Source organism: Simochromis diagramma, unplaced genomic scaffold (assembly GCF_900408965.1).
Source record: "Simochromis diagramma unplaced genomic scaffold, fSimDia1.1 OVJJ01000304.1, whole genome shotgun sequence".
NCBI classification, from domain to species: domain Eukaryota; kingdom Metazoa; phylum Chordata; class Actinopteri; order Cichliformes; family Cichlidae; genus Simochromis; species Simochromis diagramma.
This window is the reverse complement of record NW_024387030.1, coordinates 1889478-1910189: the sequence shown is the minus strand read 5'-3', so window position 1 is coordinate 1910189 and position 20712 is coordinate 1889478. Positions and strand designations below refer to the sequence as shown.

General features: G+C 40.0%; 1 protein-coding gene across 1 annotated transcript; it reads left to right on the top strand.

The window, feature by feature from the left end:
• The first annotated feature begins 604 nt into the window (after positions 1-604).
• Positions 605-18850, top strand: wdr43 (WD repeat domain 43). The gene is made up of 18 exons (XM_040042128.1): positions 605-853; positions 1769-1903; positions 2101-2222; positions 4179-4299; positions 4491-4609; positions 4720-4822; positions 5115-5179; positions 6886-7045; positions 9143-9229; positions 9383-9508; positions 11038-11184; positions 11453-11539; positions 11917-11948; positions 12483-12546; positions 13011-13124; positions 14939-15008; positions 17521-17579; positions 17839-18850. The coding sequence occupies exons 1-18, from the start codon at positions 647-649 to the stop codon at positions 17971-17973; spliced, it is 1953 nt and encodes a 650-aa protein (XP_039898062.1). The 5' UTR covers positions 605-646; the 3' UTR covers positions 17974-18850.
• The last annotated feature ends 1862 nt before the right edge of the window (positions 18851-20712 follow it).

Sequence of the window (20712 nt, the reverse complement as noted above, 5' to 3'; positions counted from 1 at the left end):
ATTATAAACTGAAACAAAATAGTTATTCCAGTGTATATATATATGTCACTTTTTTTTTAATGTTGAACATGCTGTATTAATAATACAGCACAATGCTACCGTGGTTTGTCTCACAGCAACATTTCTGTTTTATCTTTGATCATTTTATACGCACGAAATCGAAAAAATACTTGATTAGTACCACTAAGACACATGAAATACAAAATAAAGAATAGTAAGAGGAAACAGGAAACCGACACGAAACAGCAAGGAATTCTAGCGGATAGATCCTGACTATTGCTGGCTCTTGCACTGATATTTGGCAAGAGAAATGACTGTCGAACAGAGCGGTTAGCTGCAAAGATTAGGTCGATAAGAACAGGGTTAAAGGTCTACTTGACTGTGGAGACTCGGCTGATGAGAAATGTTTTTTCGGGCTAATTGCTGCACTGTAAGAAATCATAAAGTGTGAACAGTTAGTTATTGACGACTAGGAGGCAGTAACGCAAACTTAAATGTTGCCTGCTGCCGGGAAAACCCAAAGAAGAACGTAATACGAAGCGAGTGGGAGGTGCTGGGACCAAGTGCGCATGTGCTCAGAGGGCCACACGTGGGTTGTGTACACCACGGCGCACGCACGCACGCAGACGCAAGTAGCGCTTCAGAAATGGCGGCCGACGGTGGCAGTTCTTCGCTGCAGCTACCCTGCGTTTTTTCACCTAAATCACGACAGTTCTTAGCGCTGTGTGCCCAGGATGGCAGACTTCGAATTTGGAACACAGATAGTAAAACACTTCACCAGGAATACGTGCCTTCAGCTCATCTGAGTGCCACCTGTACGTGCATAGCCTGGGGACCATGCCGGACAGTCAAGGTACGTGAGGCTGTTGTTAGCGTCAGCAGCTAGCGAGGCCCGAATAAAGCTGCATTTGACAACGTGGTATAAAGGAGCAGTTGTTAAATCGAGAGAAATGTTACTTTTCAAAGAATGAAGTTTTTACTCAGCGCAGAAGGCACTGACGTTTGCCGTTTGAAATGCTTTACGGAGCTGACAGACGTGGTTAGCGGCGGAGCCACGTTAGCAGCTCGCTAGTTTTCCACAGCTGCGAAGAACGCACATGTTAGTCCCACATGGTGGTCCAAGAAAATGACGAACATGTCTTAATTTCGTAAAATATGGTGAAGTTAGTCTGAAAAACTCTGAAAGTGGCAACTGTAACTAAAAAAGATGTTTTTCTTTGTTTTTAAATGGTTATTATTGTGAATTAACGAGTTATTGAAGTTGGCATCAGCTCAGCGGAGCTTCAGCGGCGTGTGCCACCATGACACTTCTAGAAGCAGGGTCCGCTAGCTGTACCTCAGTTTATCGAGGGGTAGTTTGTTAAAAGTTTGTTACGAGGCCAAAGTAAACATAAATTGGGCGCTGAAATCGAAGTACTGCAGTTTTAAATCCACGGATGATAATTGAGACTAGAAAACTAGTTTTCTGTTCTCGTATTCAGTTTTATGATTCTTTTAAATGTCATTAAGACGAGAAATTGTTTGCAGTTATACTTTTAGCAGTCACTGTGCTGCCGTAGAATTGGTTTAATATGTGGAACCATAGTACTAGGCACTAATGCCGCCGTATTCAGTGATGCACTGGTCCTGTTTTCAGTCCGCATACAGATTCCTGGCTTTGATTATATGTTAGTGTTGACTTGATACTCAGGACCTGAAAAAAATGCTATTAATTCTAATTGCTTTACATTATGTATAATGTCATCACCTTAAATATGCTTTGTGTCAGGAGGGGCCTCAGAGGAAGAAGAGGAAATCGGAGGCGGTGCAGGTGGAGGAGAAGGCAGACCTGTTGGCGATGGGCACAGCAGCTGGAACTGTGCTCATCTATAGTACAGCAAAGGGAGCATTGCATTGCACCCTGGTAAGTTTGGGACCTTACATGGTTTGCAAAGAATCGCTTCTTTGCAACCTTATGCAGGATGAAAAATGTTATGTTTTTCTTTGTATTTTTGTCTTTTGTCAGAGTTAATTTTTTTTTTAGCATTACGCTCACTTTTTTTTTTCAAATATAATAGGACTAGTTGTTTACAGTTGCTAACTGTGCAATTTGTGTGCCAGGATGGAGCCCACAGTGGAGGAGTGAACTGTGTCCAGTGGCACCCTGAAGAAAGCTTATTATACAGTGGTTCAGATGACACAAACATTGTAGAGTGGGACTTGCAGACTGGCAAGACAAGAAGGTCAGTAACTACTTTCTCTTTGGGATAGTTTGTTTAAACCAAGAACAAATGACCAATCACTGATCAATACATTTCCTGTAATGATAACTGGTTAAAAACTGGTTTGTTAGCCTGAAAATTATTTCTGATGTTTGCTATTTAGGCTCTCTTTATTTGTTCATGCTGCAACACAGTTTTTTCAGCTATAATACAATTAGTTACCATTGTTTTATAAAAACCTGTTTTAGGTTGTTTAATAGATATCCCTTTAAAGTCACACAATGTTATCTAGTAATGTATTTGTCAGAATTTGTCTTTGTGCAGCCAGAACTGTTAGAAAAGAACAGTCCAACACGGTGGTGGACGGTGTCATGCTCACTGTCACAGGCTTCTTTAACACATTTGGACTTGAAGTGCTTCCTACATTTAAACAAGACAGTACTTTAGAAGCATAAAAAGAAATCTGTAAACACTTGAATGTTAAGAGAAGTTCTAAATACATCTATGTGACATTGCAAGTTTGTGTGTGAGAAACACTTGAAGAGTTCACACCTGAAAATCTGTTTTTCAAAAAGGATGTCACATTCTGGGTATAAATCATGTCCTTCTTAAACTGTTTATATTTTTGACACTAAACTATCCTTCACATAGAGCGTATATTGTAATATTACCTCTTAAAATTGCACTGTTTCCGAAAGGACATTGTTTTCTTGTTTTTCTACCTGTAGAAACAACACTGGTGGTGAGAAAAGTAAGAATGTGGTTCCAGCTTAAGCATGCCTGTCTTTCACAGACCCACCAAGGCCTAAAATACACCAGCATCATTGAACGTTATACCATCAGACATTTACTATCACTATATTTCATCATGAAAGCCTCTTGTCTGGTGACAGATATATTAGCTACACAGGCACAGTCAGCAGCAACAATCATGAGCACTAATGCCACCATGAATCTTCACTTGATGCTCAGTAAAGCCCATTCGAGGTGCACAAAGTGGGTTGGAGAGTGTTTGTTTCTTGCTGTTATTAGGAGAGAGCACCAGTAAATAGTATGCTGTTGGCCATAAACTTTTTAGGTTCATCACTTCAGTAGGAGAAAGAATAATGCAGTGATAGAAAACACCAAGGTGTTTCTCACACATCACACTTCACAAGTCGTTATCTTCTTTTTGTTGGTGCAGTTAGTGGAGCATTTCGTTTAACTGCTTGCATCAACCAAACGAGTTCTACTTTGGTTGTTGTGTGGCCAGCTGTCTGAAGGTTGTCAAAGTGGTGCAAGTGCCATTCAGGTCCAGCTTTCCACATCGATCTTTGCTAACCTTAAAAAGACTTCAGTTTGATTCAGACTTAAATGGTTTTTCACTCTGTGCTCACTAGAGCAGTCTGTAGTTTAAGGGATAAGAAAAAGGTGTTGTGGTTTGGGTTTTTTTTTGTTTTGTTTTTTTTTTTCTTGCTGTTTTTAAAATGGTGAATGGGTTGCTGATATTTAAAGAACAGTTTAAAATTTAAAGAAAGCATGAAAAAAACTTAAACTTAGGAGATGTAGTCTGCTGCCTCTCCAATGAGTCTTTCACCCTGCAGATGAGCTCGAGCTTCACTGCCTTGGACTGCAGTTGGTCTTGTTCTTCTCTTCAGCGAGCTTCACTTACTGTCACATGACAGTACTCTGCCTCATGCAGGTTCTGGTTAGTGGCCTTGCTCACAGTGGCTCTCCAGAGTGGATTGAGAACTAGAAGATGTAGTCCTAAATACGGGACTTGAAATATGTATGACTGCAGGACAAGATTCTCTCTGGAGAAGCAGCTGAATGAGGACAACTACAAAACAAAAAGTCTAAGAAATGGAGGGGGGAGTGCCAAAATGAGCCACTAGATGTGTGTGGGTAGATGTTAATATATCATGGCAGCCTGCCCCGGTTAAGTTGTTTTATGGGAAAAGCTAGTAGTGAACCTAAAATTGTCATCGTCTCTCACAGTAAGTGGAAGGCAGACCGTGCAGCGGTGACCAGTTTGTGTGTGAGCCCTGATGGTAAACTGCTACTGTCAGCTGGACACATAATAAAGATGTGGGACTTGGACACCAAGGAAGTTTACAGGGTGAGCTAAATTCCAGATTCTTTTTTAAAAAAAAATTTATTATTATTAGACATAAGTCACCTAATAAACTTGGTTTTAATGCAGATATGTTAGTCACACTCCAGAAGAGTCAGTATTGTACTATAGTGTTATAATAGTGCTTTACTTAGACCTGAACTCAGCTGTTTTTTGTTTTTGTTTTTTCCTTGCAGAAGTTCACAGGCCACTCCACGGCTGTGACGACCCTGCGCTTTGCCACCACACGACCCCCTGACAGCAATGGCCTCTACTTTCTGTCAGGTGCTGCCCATGATCGACTGCTCAGTGTATGGTAAGTGCAGAGTTGATTTTAGTATGTTTGATGTTGTGTAATAAAGTGCATGTATGAAAATGCACTGCAGTCAGATTTGCATGACTTAATTCAAAGCTATCTTACTGAAGGCAAGTACGAGAAGATGGAAAAGACAAGAACTCAGTGGTGTCCTTCACACTGACGGATGAGCCGCAGCACATTGACCTCGTTACATCCAACAGCAAGGAAGAGGTAATGCATTACTTCTCCTGTATGTTAAATTACTTGCAGTCGGTCTTTAACAGGGTAAAAGATAATAACTTGAAACAGAGTCGTAGACTCTATGTTGATAATTTTCTTCTCAATTAGAAAATGAGAAAATATTCATACGTTTTTTTAGCAAACACTTAGAATTTAATGATTCAAAGCATTTGCTAAAATGTGTCTTCTGTACTGAGTTTCTGTTAGAACTTTTGTTCTTAAATATTTCTTCATGATAGTTCTCGTATGTGAACATTTTGGGCTTTTTTCTGGTGTTTTACAGGCAGTGAGGCTGGCAGTGGTGTGTAAGGATGGGCAGTTGCACCTCTTTGAGCACTTTTTAAATGGGTAGGTTTCTAAAACACTAGTTTTATACAAGACAATGTACGGCAGTGCAAGGTAATGGGATGAAATATTTCAGCAATAAGCATTCATCTTCTGCTCAAGAGAGGCGGTGTTGCACTTTTCATTGTTTATAACATTGTTTATTACATCCAAGTGGCTTCCTACAATCTTTGATCTTGTACAAATGCAAAGTGGACAAGTTAAAAAAAAAAAAAAAAAATCCTGACTGCATTTATCAAACCATAGACTGCAGTAGAGCCATGGGTAGGCAGGAAAGTATGGACTGACTGCAGCGTAATAAGACCAACATTTGCATGAGCATTAACACTAGCACTGAGATTAAAAAGCTAGTAAAAGTGAGACAGCCAAAAGTGAAATGATCCAAAATGATGCAGAGCAAGCAAGAGAGAACAGGGTGAAACGGAAGGGCAGCATGAAAAATAAATGAATAAATAAATGTGTGTTTTGACACGAGCAGGTAGCAGAGTGTCCTTGGCTGAAAGCAATAAAGAGAAGAATGAGTTGCACTGCACAAATAGTGCAAACTGGAGAGCTGCCAAGCAAAATTTAAGCATAAAAACATTAAATTCTACTCTTTAGAAAGATGTGTTTTAAATGTTTCCGATCAGAAATTCTTAAACGATACAATACATACATTTGTTCAGTTTTTCCTTCTGGCCATCACAGGAGAGCCCTCGTTGTCTCGGCCCCCTTTCTGCTAATAGTCATCAAAAATGCAGTTAGTCACTCCGTGGTGGATGAACTTGACTTTTACTTTCAAGGATCCACCAGACCCACAAGGTGTCAGTTTTACAAGAGCTTTTATTGTTCACTAAAACGAGCACAACAATGAATGGATTTACTGTAATCTCAACATTAAGTGTCCAAGTAACCCTCCAAAAGCCGGTTGCTTCCTTGCAGCTTGTTGTTGTCCAAGTCATTGGTTGTGATGTTTGAGAGAAGACTGGCTCACAGAGGACTTTGTGTAACTTCTGTTGCTAATTGTTCAATTACACCCATCAGCGTCAATCTCCACCCTGCAGTTTTTCAAGATCCCTCAAAAAGACCACTTCCAAAAGAGATCCTACAGCAAGCAAGCCAGACTGCCTAAATGGCCCTTTCAATAGAAAACAGACTGCTGTTCCTCTTTATCTAGCTTAATAGTGTGCATGCCTCTCTCTGTGTACTCTTCTAATAAATGGTAAAGACATTAATTTTTATAGTTTAATATACTTTGTTTTAATCACATTATTTCTTTTAAAATCAGAAAAGATAAGTGATGTCGTTACAATCTGAGACTTTGTGGCACCAGTGCCGTCCTTTTTGAAAAATTAATCTAGAGCCCTGAAAATTGGTGCATTTGTAGCTGAGGAGCCCCTTTTCCATTAGTACCTACTCGCCAAGGTTTTCAGGGTTTTCCATTAGGTCATAATACCTGTACCAGGTACTAAAATAGTACCTGCTCGGCCAGGGTTCCAAGTGACCTGAGCAGGTACTAAAATGTGACGTCGTCAGACAGCATGCCACCGATTGGTTGGTTATTGGCACCCCTCAATGAGTCGGGAGAGTTCACAAAAAATCATATCGCAGTACTACAAAATTTAAAATGTATGTCACATGGATTTCAGTTTGTATATATTAAAAATCACCAAGTACATGTTCAGCAATTTTGTATGCTATCTATGCTAATGGTTGGTTTGTCCCCTCAGCCCCTGTAAGAAGCCCTTGTCACCATCATGTACGGTGCAGATGTTAGACACAAAGGAGTCCCCGATGCCCATCCCACTGCTCGCAGCGGTGCTTGGAGCGGATACTCGAACTGTGATGCTGGCGTACGGCAGCCACCTACAGCCAGTAATGGAGAAAGTGGTGAGTCTTCTGAAGGAAACCGAAATACACAATGTTATATGATAAGTAACCTGGACAGTCATGTGTTTTCTTTTTGTGTGTGTTTTTTGTTTGTTTGTTTTAATAGCCAATAGGACAGTTCTTTCCTCTTATACAGGAAAAATTACAGTCTTTATTTAATCTGGGAAATTTAATGAAGTAAGTTGATGTCCTGGTATATCATCTTGTACAGTATAATTAATAAAAGATACTTTTTTTTTTTTTTAAATCTACACTGGATGCCCTTCCTGACACAGCCCCAAAGAGATTTGTGTCTCCTCTAAGGATCAAGTTGGGGATCTCTCGTTTATTAGGCAAATGCGTAAACCACTATACAGGAACTGGCAAAACATCTGAAGTGGAATTCATGCTCACATTAACACCACAGTCATGCGTGGGCTACCAGTAACCTGATACGAGCTGCAGGTTTTAATGAGCACCCTGATCACTTGAACAAAAGTCATGGTAGCATTCTTATTGGACCCCATTAAACTATATTAAAATATTACTTTAAAGACTCCATCAGTATGAATACATGTACTAGAATTAACAGATACACACATGTCAGTACCTGCCTAGTGTCTCTGCAACAAAGTTTCTTTAACACTAAAAACGGTGCTTGTTTTGAATAGGGCCATTAAGACCAATAACCTCTACAAATACCATTAGATTTTGACAGCTCTGTTTCTAATTTGCACTGTGATGCATTTCATTAATTCCCAGTTTGGTCCTTCACTTTCATAAAGTGTATGTGAGGGACATGGGCAGGTCAAGCTTGGTGTCTATACCCTCTAAAGCTGTAGTCTCAAGATTAGCCAAATTCTCATTGGTCAGACAATCACCAGGATTACGTTCAGAAGAAGAAAAACATGGCATCATTAGCCTTACAGGGTTGGTCAATAATTCTTTGGCAGCACAAGAAAGGAGCACCTATGGAAACAGATTTGGACTTTGTCCATCAACAGGAGACTGCTAGGGCTGATTTGGTTCATTTTAACATTTACTACACATTTGTCCAATGACGAGGAGGTTAAATGTCTCACAGAGTAGTGTCTGAAAGATAAACTTATGCTGAATAGCCCTAAGACTAAATATGTCATTGTGCCCTTAAGATCTGCAAAGGCCACAAAATCCACACTTAACACGATTTTCACCTCTTCATCATTTATCAAATATTTGGGTGTTTACATCCAACTGTTCTCTCTGAGGAAGCTGCATCAGGCTGTGCACTCACCGGGTGAATTTCTTTAGGAGCACAGTAGAGAGCTTTTTATTGCCATAATTTTATAGTTGCTTTTCTTATTACCATTTTTTTGTTTCTTTTAGAACTACTTTTTTCCTTTGCCGTTGGTTGATTCTCTCCAAATAGAATTTCATTGCGTCTTTATACAAATAGAGAATGTTAATTCTTAAGTAGTGAGCTCAAACTACAAACGCCGTCATCTTCAAAGAGAACATCTGTGTGGCTGCGTTCTGTTAAAAAGGCTGGCCAAACAGTTGGAATAAACTTTGCAAAAACGCAGCAAGGCACATCTCGTCCGGCTCTAGGGTCCACTGGAAGTATTAGTTATGGGAACATTAAGCTGGATGATCAGTGTTCTCTCATTTAAAATAAAAAATGGATTTATAGATAGGAATTGTTTATTTTTGTTCATGACATGAAGCCCATAAGTTATTCATTAATATTTCATGTGCTGCTATCACCAGTTGATGTAATTATAGGCGGGTGCACACTTGTCTCTGGTTATAATTTCATTCTAAAATGTGATGTTCAAATGATTTAATACAATCCAATAATTGCCTTTTATCTTTGTTTATAAGTCCTTTAGGCTGATAAGCCTGCCGGTAGCATGTACCTCATACACTGGCACATTTTGTTAATTAAGAGATAACATATAAATGACAGACCACTGTCGCGTTAGCAGATTACTGCATATCTCATGTCTGAAAAAAGGACTTGGAGGTGATGAGCGCCTGACAGTGTACAGCTGATAAATAATACAGCGTTGTTTTTGTCTGTAATATTCATCAGGATTGGTCACACTTACCTGTCAACCTTCTTTCCTCTCATCTGTGCAGGACATCAACACAGCAGAGAGACATGTGTGTTTGACCCGGGATGTTCAGACCACTTTGTCCCTTTCCATGGAAACCACAGTCTCCAAGGTAACAATCAAGTCTTCATTTTCTTCACTATGTCAAGAAGACTGGTCTGGACAGGTTATTTGCCAGTCCATGTGCACTCTAGATAAACTCCCAGCAATTCGAGCTGCAGTGAAGTGGAGGGTAAAAAAAAATTTATGAAATTGCTTCTTCCAGGTGAAAACTCCAATTGTGAATGCCAAAAGCAAAGTGCTGGTCCCAGGACTTCCTGGTCACAAAGCCCCACTTAAAGGAACCTCACAGGCATCAGAGAAGAGGAAAAAAGACACAGACACCAAAGAGGTAGGCTCAGCCTCCGGATGAGTGCATCTGTCAGTCTCTCTGATTCTGACAGCTTTTTGGCTTCGGCCCCAAAACGACTAAATGAGCATAAATGTCTCCACCACATTGTTGGCTCAGTGATTAGTCACACACCAATCGGTCAAGAGAGGCTGTTAATATGGGCTCAAATTGTGGTCATAAATATTTTGTACTTGTAAATCAGTTTTGTACTTGTGAATCAGGATTTGTATGTGTAAAAAGAATTTGTGTGTGCGTAAAAAAGATTTGTGTGTGGACTTAGCCAAAAAATATGTGTGAAACTCTGCTCTCAAGTTTCAAGTTACAAGTACAAATTTTGACATTGGTCAATGTCATGTCAATCACAAATTTAACTATCCAATCAGAGAACAGATCAGTTTGGCTGTCGGAGGGGCGCTTTTTTGAACTGCAGGTCCTTGAAGGGTGATACAGTTTGAAGCTGGAGGATCTCTGTATAAATATCCGATAGCAGTTAGGTCCCCTAACTTTCAGTAGCTGTTGAAAGGAAAAAGTTGTGGTATATCAGTGGTTAGAAATACCATTATTACTTTAGGATTAGTTTAACACAAAGTCAGGGCTGACCCGGGACCATTGCTGTGAGTCACAGTGCGCAGCATAAAGGTACTTTCACATCGGATGCAGCATGTGCTGTTAATGCTAACTAAAAGCCAAGGATCCAGAATTTGTTGCGCTGGCTGCTGAGCTCTGTGGGTTTTTGCGGCAGCTCTACCCGTACTACATGCACCTGCTCCTTGTCGTTTCTATCTCTGACTTTATGTCCTCTATAAGAGTTTGTGGGAGTTTTTTTTTTTTTTTTATCTTCAAATGTTCAATAAAAATAAAAACTCGGCCCACCACAGACTGTTTTCCTTCGTGGTGATGAAGGAAAACGCTGGGCTGGCATGTAAAAGGGCATTTATATTTATTCCCTCAGGACCTGAAGCTCCATAAAGCACCCCTCCAATAGCCGAACCCATCTGTTCTCTGATTGGATTGTTAAATTTGTGATTGACATGACATTGGTCAATCAGATGAAAGGAAGAAAAATAGTGTCAAAATTTGTACTTGAAACAACGTTTCACATGTATTTTTTGGCTAAGTCCACACACAAATCTTTTTTACACATACAAATCCTGATTCACAAGTACAAAATATTTATGACCACAATTTGAGCCCATATGTTAACAGGTGATTTATTATGAGAAGGACATTGTTACAGTGAAAGTGCATAAATCCTCATCCAACCCACTCAAAAACCTGTTTGCATTTATCATTCTGCAGTAGAGGGTTTTTTTGTTTGTTCTTAAAGTTCTGCTTCCTCATTCGACATTGTTCATTCATTCGAAAGGTTCAGAAACTCTCTCAAAGATTAATCACACTTACTAAAATTTATGCATATGTGGTATTTTAAGTGTTATAGATGTTTCTGTTTTTGATGTAGTTTTGGTACTAAACTCTGTTTTGAAGTTTGCAACCCCCCTGGCTAAAAGATAACTCCTGCTCCTCTGCAGATGTCAATAGCAGAGCGACTTGGTGAAATTGATCTGTCTACAGTCTCTGAGAAAGGAGCATCTAAAGGGACGGCTTCGTTAACGACAGACAATTTTGCAGTACTGCTGGTGCAGGGCCTGGAGAGCAATGACGCTAGCATCCTGAACGTAAGTTCTCCTTACAGAGTCTGATGAAAGGCTTAAAACTTTGAGGTTGAAAACAATCTCAGTTGATTCCGGTGATAAAATTCAATATCAATCCCCAAAACATCTTTCAAAAAAATCTTTGAAACCATCTGTGAAAGTGTTGACTTTGATCAACTTCCCACAGTAATGCGAGCTGAAAATAAATGGAGCCAGTTCTTCTGGCACGTCTTGGGTTTTACATTAACTTGTTCTGTGCAAACTTCTTTCCCCCACCCCTTTGCTCCTAAAGAAAGTTTTCCAGACTCGCAAAGACATGGTAATAAAGAAGACTGTGGCTCGGTTACCCCTCTCTGCAGTTCTACCATTAGTGGAAGAAGTAAGTGTCCCCTTTATGGTCAAAAAGCAACATTTTGTGTTCCTGTGAAGGGATGGGATGGTCAGGATTTTTCAGCTTTCATCAACTTTTTAACATTTATATCACCACCTGGTAGTACATATTAGGCTCCACAATCAAAATACAAAAACTAGACAAATGTTGCACAACCTGTGTGGCATATTAGAAGTTTTTGGCTCTCCGTTTTTTTTTTTTTTTTTAATCTTTGTGCCGTAGCACCTAAGAGCTAAGAGTCTTGAACTTCCCATTCCTACTACAAAGCTACATTAACCTGCATCTATGTTTTGTCCTGTTGTCAGGATTTGTAAGTGAACTCATGTTAACTAGAGTTTTTAATAAACCCCGTATCTCCTCTGCAGCTCACGAAGAGGCTCCAAGGGCACCCGTTTACGTAAGTGAAAGCTTGACGGATCAGCTCGGCATTTAATTAGCTTGAGTTCAGTGTTTGTCCACATTAGACATTAGTCACTGATGCAGTTATTTGTACCGCTGCTTTTTATTCTGCATGCCTCTGGCATATGGCATCATAGTGAGTGCTGCAAGAATGAGGCCAAAACTAAGAAGTGAGCTAACATCTTGGAACTGTGTTGGTCTCATTAAATGTTTCATTAGATGATCAACACAAGCTTAAGACATTTTTGCTTTTGTGCTACAATACACAGAATGCACAAGTAAATTCCTCCCATGTGAATTTTAAAGTTAAGGTCTAATACATATTGGCATTTTACATTTATGCTTCAAAAATGTTTGTAGATTATCCTGCTGAACAAAATATTCAAGTGAAACCTTAGTATCCCACAGAGCTTGTGGAAGAATTGCTAACTAACTGAAAGGTGAACAAAAATCACTGTCCCTGCCTCACTCTGAGTATGAAGCTGGCCTGCTCCCTTTGCTTGACAGCATATACATTTGTTCTTTCTTACAGGGCAGTCTTAATGGTACGGTGGCTCAAGGCTGTACTTATGCACCACACATCATACCTAGCATCGGTGAGTTCACTCTGCCTGCACTCGCTTTAATTCCTGCACTGTCATTTGTGTAGTGACACACGCCAACAGTGCTTATTGATGCATAAGGCCAGAAAGCAGCCATTCATATTTAATGAATGCATATTGGGATGTAGATTCGTGGTGTCTGACCATCAGTGTGGCTCTGACTAAAAATATCCTCACAAGCAGGAGGTGCTTTGACATTCAGCTTTCTAACCTGCTGTTCATACCACTCTAAACAAGAGGAAAACTAGCTTTTTGTTGACCCTTCTGCTTCCACAAAACAGCTGGAATGTCATTATAATTTTAAATGTAAGCTGAAGCCTGGCTTGCTTCATGTAAATATCGCCTGAAAGGAATGGTTAGCAGAGGAGACAAAGCTTTGGCAGAAGCCACTTTGGGTGCTTTCTTGTTGTCTGCTGAAATGTTTTTACCTTCAGCTGATCTATCTGTGTATCCAACAGCTGCCAGACCTTGTTACCCAGCTGGGAGTCCTTTATCACATGATTGAGAGCAGAGTGAAGATGTTCCACAAGCTAACAAAGCTGCATGGGAAGCTTTATCTCCTAATGACACAGGTAAGTGCCAACATATGCAGTGTTGTGCACAGTATCATTAGCTTTAAGTATTTTCAAATGACTGGATTTTGAGTGTTCGAGGGGTGAGTCGTGTGTCAGGGACGACTTAGATGGCTTCCCTCACAAAGCTGCTGTGTTTAGCGGCACCCTTAAAATGCAGAATGTCCTCCCCGCTCACTCTTGTTTGACGTTTAACTGTGAAATACATCAAATCCAGCATCCGGTGTGAGATAGAGGCATGGTTTGTATTTGAGGACAAGTAAAGGATGAATATAGTGAATTGTGTCAAAACAATAAAAGCCTAATGCTTTTCTGTTTAGATTTATTTGGAGAGGAAAGTTTGAATGGAGTGTTTTTTTTTCCCTTTCCTGCAGTTATGCTCCTGTAGGCAATGTCAGTTTTACATTATGTTCTTCCAGTAATGTGTACATAATGAAGATCCATTTTACTAGTAAATATTACAGCTTACTCCTTGAGGGAAAGACTTCTTTAAATAGGCTGTGTATAAATAACAAGTGTGCTGATGTATGCAGAATGATTGTGTTATGTTTAAACCTATTATTGAGTAGCTGCACAACATTTGTTTAAAATCACCTCCAGAAGTCTGTGTGTAGATTTGTAAAGAAGCTTTAAACATTGGAAACATGTAACTGTAGTAACAAAAATGACATGATAAAATGGAGACTAGGCTGTCCAAAACAAAGGGTCTTTCCTTATACAAACATTAGGAATGCGACGCATCATTCAAATCAGTGTTTGAGGACGACAGTCTGACTTCACAGGAGCTTTCTTTATCACACAAAGAACGCATGTCATTGTCTTCTCCCCACTTCTGCTCGTACACACCTGGGAGCTGTGAGGCTGTGAAGACGCAGGCAGAAAAGTTTGAATGTTGTTTCTAAACATTTGGTGACTGCTTTGAGAGCTCCAGGTGATCGGTTTTGTAAAACTGAACTCTGCTTTGTATTGTTCAGCGTTTGATCCAGAAAGATGCTCTATTTATCCCTCAGGGGAAATTATTTTGCCACAGCAGCCTTAAATGCAAACCACAAATCCCGGAACTTAAATTACCCAAACAAGATAAGAAAGCAGACAAATTAGACAGTGGTGTAACTACACTGTAACAAACAGGTGTCACACTATGCATGTACAATTTTATGCAGATATGAAAAAATTGCATCCTTGAAGGCTATTTTTCACAGTGTAGTAAATAATCAGCCATCTGTAAGGTAGTATAAGAATAGGTTGCATATAGTTGAGATAAATATATCCATAGCAGTGTGACATTTCTCTCAGACACAGCCAATCAAGCAGTCTGATCTTGGATACACCAGAACAGTTTATGCTATTTGTATCCATAATAGCTCCTGAAAGTATATAATGAGCGCTCTGGCAGTGTACACTTTTAGTAATAAGATGACGTTTGCTCATTATGGCAGTTTCTTTATGAGCTGAAATGGAAGCGTATAAATCCCAATGTGGCAAAAACATGTGGACACACTGATTTGAGTTTAGTTTGTAGGTTTCGGGCGCTGGATGTGTTTGGTTCTTTTAGTTTTGTTTCTTTAGTAAAACCAATAAAATCCCCCCCCTCCCTTTTTTTTTTTTTTTGGTCTAGTTGTAATTACAAACTGCACACATAGTAATGCTGTATAAGTATGTGATATTGAAAACTGTTTAAGTAAAAAAACATTTTGCTTGCAGGTAGAACAAGAAAACATGTTTCAACCGTGTATTTTTAGTCATGTTTTTAATGTTGAGTTAAAAAAAAAGTCCTGTGCTGTATCTAAAACTGTTTTCCCTTTCACCACTAGATGGCGACAAGTGACAGCAGCAACGTGGTTTCAGATGTTGACCACACAGCTAAGCTGGTCTATGAAGACGGTAAGTGTTTGTTCTTCTGTTTAGTTTCACTAACCTCCCCAATCCCACCTTTCTCCTCTCAAACTTACCTCTCTTGTGGCATCAGTTCCTTCAGATTTCATGCAGATCATTGTTACCTGTGAATAATGCAGTCCATCGAGCAGAGGGTGTGGTAGCTAGCTGTATTAAAATAATCATTGTTTTTTCAGCCTGTACTATCTCTTGTACATTTTCAATGGGTGATTGACTGGATTGACTTCTTGAAGGTGATGGAGTGCAACAGGTCACATCGATGCCCTGCTTGAGTCTCCGCACTGCTACACTATTGTCTTCTCATTATTTTGACTGGCATTCATTATCTTGTCATTTCACCTCAACTCATCTGGGACTCTGGCTGAAGACTGCGCTGAATCGGTTAAGATTTATGAAAACAGCGTTGGCCATCATGCAGCCACTCTTGGCAATGCATTGCACGGAAACATGACTCCTGTTGCCTGGCAACCTGACCGGCAGCGTTCAGATCCTCCCCTTTGAGCGAACAACAAGGCCCCGCTCTGTTCACTCTCATTTCTCATTACCGTACTGTATAAAACGCTTTATTGAGCCACATAGAAAATTGGCTTTCATGAAATAATTAACCTGCGCCTTGAGTTCCAATATCCTCGTCAGTGGTCCAGGATGTGAAGGTTCATTGAACAAAAAAAAAAAAAGTTCATAAAAGAAGCTGCTGAACAGGAAGCAGAACTTTGTTCTTAGTGTCAGGAATGATGCTGTGCTCTGAGCTTATTATGGGTCCAACTTGGGAATCTGACAGGAAGCTTTAAACTGCCAGACTAGTTAGTCAGGAACAGGAATGATTAAGCCATCTCTCTGCTACCTAATTGTGTTAATTGTTGTTTGTGTGAGTAACATTAATTATACATTGATTAGTCCCGGGCACGATGCAGATAACACTGCCAGTTAGAAAATTGTATTTGTCATTTTGTTACATAAAATCTGCATTTTCACAAGTGACAAAACTCTTTTTTTTTTTTTTTTAAAAAGCAACTTTTTATCCCTGGCTCCAAGCACACGCTCACGGAATGGCTAAGAGCAGCGGTCCCCAACCTTTTTTGCGCCACGGACCGGTTTATGTCTGACAATATTTTCATGGACCGGCTTTTAAGGTGTCGCGGATAAATACAACAAAATAAAACTAGTACCGGTACAGAAAAAAAATAAGATTTATTCATAACACACGTGAACAGACCCAGGAAAACCGAGTTAACGATAACAAAATAACGCTAAAAACCCTGAAAACCATACATTTCACACCCAAGCCTCAACTCTCGCGGCCCGGTACCAAACGGCCCCGGGGGTTGGAGACCGTTGGCTAAGAGCATCTTACAAGGATGATCGTGCACTTCAATTTGTGTCCACTTTTCTTTACATGGTTTGTAAAATGGAGCTTTCTTTAATGTCAGCCGGCGTCATTACCGAAGAACTGACCAGCTTCTCTCACTACTTGGCCTTTTAGACTGTACATAAAAGATGGATGAAGCTAAGAAAAATGCTGCAGTACTGAATTGCCTTAACCCTTTGTTCTGGGCAGCTGGGGACAATGGCTCTTGAACTTTATCTTACTTAATCTGACCTCAGTGATATCTTTTCTGACCAGTTTATGGTCTGAGTTGTTCGTTTCAGTTCATGAAACTGAATGTTTATCTTTTAAAATATGGTAATTGAGTCAAATGGGAGGATAAAGTCGGGTATGCTGCCCATTTGAGAACCCTTTGATGGACGGCTAAACAAAGGTATTTGAAACTTTTAATCAAATTCTTCAATAATGCAGACTTTGCTGTGTAACTGTGCAGCATCTCATCTCATCGCATTGTGAATTGCAGGAGAGTGTCAGATGCTGTCTTGCGCTGTTGAACACTTAGATACTGTAAAACCATTTAATGACTTATTTTATAAAATCCTGAATATAACTTGATGTAACCATGTTGACATTGTGCTGTTGTCATTTTTACTTACCGAGGCTTTAAAAAGCATCGATTTTTGTTTTTTAAAATGAGGCAGCAACCCTCTTTATGATGTCGCCCTCGCAGTGTCCCATATATTCACGGTGATTACTCCTGCCTGGTTTTACTGTTGGACAGCATGTAAGCATATTTACAGTTATGACATATAGCAGCAGAGTGTTTAGCGAGGTCTGTAACCAAGTCTGGCTGGTCAGTGTGCAGGCAGCAGACAGTGGCTGGCTGATATAATGGGACAGATAGAACCATCAAATCATAATGACCTCCAACACTCCTGCATCATAAAGTTCATATTGTTGTCACAACTAAATGGCCCTGCTGTAGTGTTGAAATGCAAATACCTTCCTTCACTCTGTATGAAATGTAAAGAACTGAAGCATGAAACACTTCCTTCCTTCTTTCCTTCCTTTCTTTCTTTATTACCTTTGTGGAAGGTTTGTGTTTGTGTGGAATAAAAACTTGTTTGGCTTTGTCAGCTGAATGATTTGTTTTCCTTTGCCTGCGCTTTCCAGAGTCATCTGATGAAGACGAGGCCTCTGGTGATGAAGGTCTTCCCGATGAAGACTCTGATGTAAGTTAGACTAGAAATTTACATTCTTAATGAACTGTTTTTCCAGCTCTTCCTCATGCAATTTTTGCACATTAAGGCAGTGTAAATTTGATGAGACACAGCAAACAAATATCAGCCAGTGCCATCTATGACTTTGTAGAAGCTTTGCAGATATTAGGCAAAACTGGTGCTGGGAAGGAAAACAAGTAGATTAGTACCCCTCATGCTGTCAGGCTGTCCATTTCTGAGTTAAGCTGAAGTCTTATATTTGTGTCCTCAGCACTGGGAGGAGGATGAGGCGATGACGGAAGACAACCAGGAGGAATCGGAAGACGAGGATCCCGACAGCAGAACAGAATCCAAAGCAAACGGCGAGGAGGATATGGAGCATGAAAACGAGAGTGAAGAAGAATGAGAACACAAACACCAGTCAAACATAAAACGGACCTGAAAGAGTTACATATACTTTCATTTTATTTTCATGCATTTGATTTTATTATTGGAATAGAATGCAATTTTGCAGAATGAAGGGACACATTGAAACGAGGCCAGATGGCCCCCCTGCCTCGCTGCAGCTCGATTCAGCCGTGGGTTTGGAAATGTCGAGCTTGTCTCTAAAAACTGAAAGTTCCTCGACTGATTTCGTCCATCTGCACTCCGACTTTACACCCCGATGTGTTTGCATTGACTGCCAGGCTAATTTGGTTGTGTTTAGTTGGCCTACGTTCTTGAACCTGCATTCCAAATTTGATGTCATAATGTTAAAATGGTATAAGTATGTATGTTCAGCTTTTCATTTACAGCACTGTGTGATCGGTTTATTTTAACTCAACTCTGTAGGCTATTTGAAACACCTGCAGAAATGCAAACACGGAGCAGGAGTGGAGTTTGGATGTAGCTCCCCCCATCCCGGGGTCTGTGTTTGTGCAGAATACCAGAGGTGGGATTGCCAGGCAGGACCATACATCATGTCCCCCGCAATGTAAATCTGTATGTACAGTGAAGTGTTTGTATGAGCTCTTCCCTCTACAGCCACCCCCAGAAAACCTTGGGATTAAATGAACTCCTGTAAAGTCTCCTAAATGCTGTTTATTTTTTCTTTTTTGTTTTTTTACCGCCTTCAGATTTGTTTCAGATTTGCAGCCTTCTCGTTTTTAAAATGTGTTCTTTTTGTGTTTAATATCAGGGCATGTCTTTATGTCCACTGCCTACCACCCATAGTGACAGGGGCAACAGAGGACAAGAAATTGTGAACTTTGCTTGAGTGGGTGAATAAATGGGTTTTCAAAGTGGCTTGTGGTTTCCAGGGTCATGGACATATTTTAGAAATGTAGGCAGCTTCAGAGTTGAGATGGGTATCTTTTATAGACACTCATTAAGAAAAGATTGATGTAGCCTCTATTTCTGTAAAATGAAGCAAATATGGAAGTGCCTTAAACTTGCATTTATTTATTTATTTATTTTCTAATGGCCAGCCTAGAGGGGGGGCAGCAGCTCTGGTTGCAGAAAATTGTCTGATTCTATAAAAGTCTAAGAGAAAACGGTCCTACAGCTCACTTGATTTATGACCCAAGTAAAAATTTTCTGATGGGTTTACGGTCTCAGTCGCTAGTTTCAAGTCTTATTGAATACAACATAATTTATTTTTGCCTTTTAAGGCATTTGTTTGACATTTATTTGAAAGTGGGAAGAAAGTGAGGGAATGACGAGCAGCAAATGGCCCGGGGCGCACAAACCAGAGCAGCTACAGAAAAGACTCAAACCATCAGTACATGCTTACTCTCCCAGTTTAAAGAAGAATTCACAAGTATGTGTTAGGCCAGGGTTATAGACAGTTTTTTTTTTTAAGAGGACCAGAAAGTAAATGAAGAGCTACACATTGAATAAATAGAAACATGACACAGACTGCAGAAACAAGGCAAAGCAATTCATTTTGATAGCCAAAAAAGGCCTGGATCATGAATCACCTCAGATCTGTTTCGCTCAGTAACTATCACACGTGATACCATCACTACAAACCTACATCATTAAAAGCTATGGTACATGATAGATTTTAATTCCCACTGGAAAATTCCTGTGCCCTTATTTTAAAATCTCACCCACAACTAATTACCTAGTAACCCCTCCACCTCTGTTTCGCTACTGGTATCCTGATTATGTCACTATCGTAGAAATCCCCAAAGGCTCTTACCCTGCCGTGTAACAGAGTTCAGCTACACCACTGGCCTACAGCTGGTGACGGTGTTTCTTCTGTTGTGGAGAGATCTACTGTGAACTGGAGGGTGACTCCAGAACCTGCAGCAGGTGGAGAACTGTTTCATGTGTAGCTCACAGATGCTGCAGAACAAGGTCTGACAATGCAAACCACAATTATAGACAGCGGAGTTCAAGCTTTTCCACGTAATGAGAAACTTACTGGAGAAAGTTGATATGCCTTTATTTATGGTCACAAAGTATAAATGATTTGGAAGTGCTACAGGCTGGTGGACTGTCCAGGGTGTACCCTACCTCCTGCCCCCACTACTGCTCTTGTGTGTTTTGTCTGTACTGGCAGGGCTGTGGTGTTTTTTTTCAAGATCTTGCGGATAGAAATTTTTGTGGTGCTAAAGGTACATGTGGATGACTGACAATGAATATGACACCTGAAACAAATGCAGAACATCACATTTGCAGGGGCATGATGCAATTTACTATACATCTGAAAATCTAAAGATTTGGGATTTATTTAAAAAAAATGTTAATAGTTGTAGTATGTGTGACGATGCTAATTTTTGTTGAGCTCCCTCCACCCATTACAGAGGAGATAGAATGCATATATACATACACTATGATCATTATAGCAAGATGCTGTGGTTACCTTGTGAACAGACACTACTGTGTGTTTAGTGTTCTTAGCACCTCAGTCACATCTAACTGTGACCTATGAGGTCTGGTTTCAAAGCATCAGGATGTCTATAATACTGAGCTTGAGGCCACAAAACAAGACTTCACAAACCAATGACATCACACTGGCTACATCCTCTTTAAGTCCAGTCCTTAGCTCGGTGGTTCGCAGTTGGAGTATGTGATGTTGAGAAACATCCTATCCTGTTTAAAATTTCAAAATTGATGTATTTATACTTTTATAAATATTTAAAAAATTTCATGATCTGGT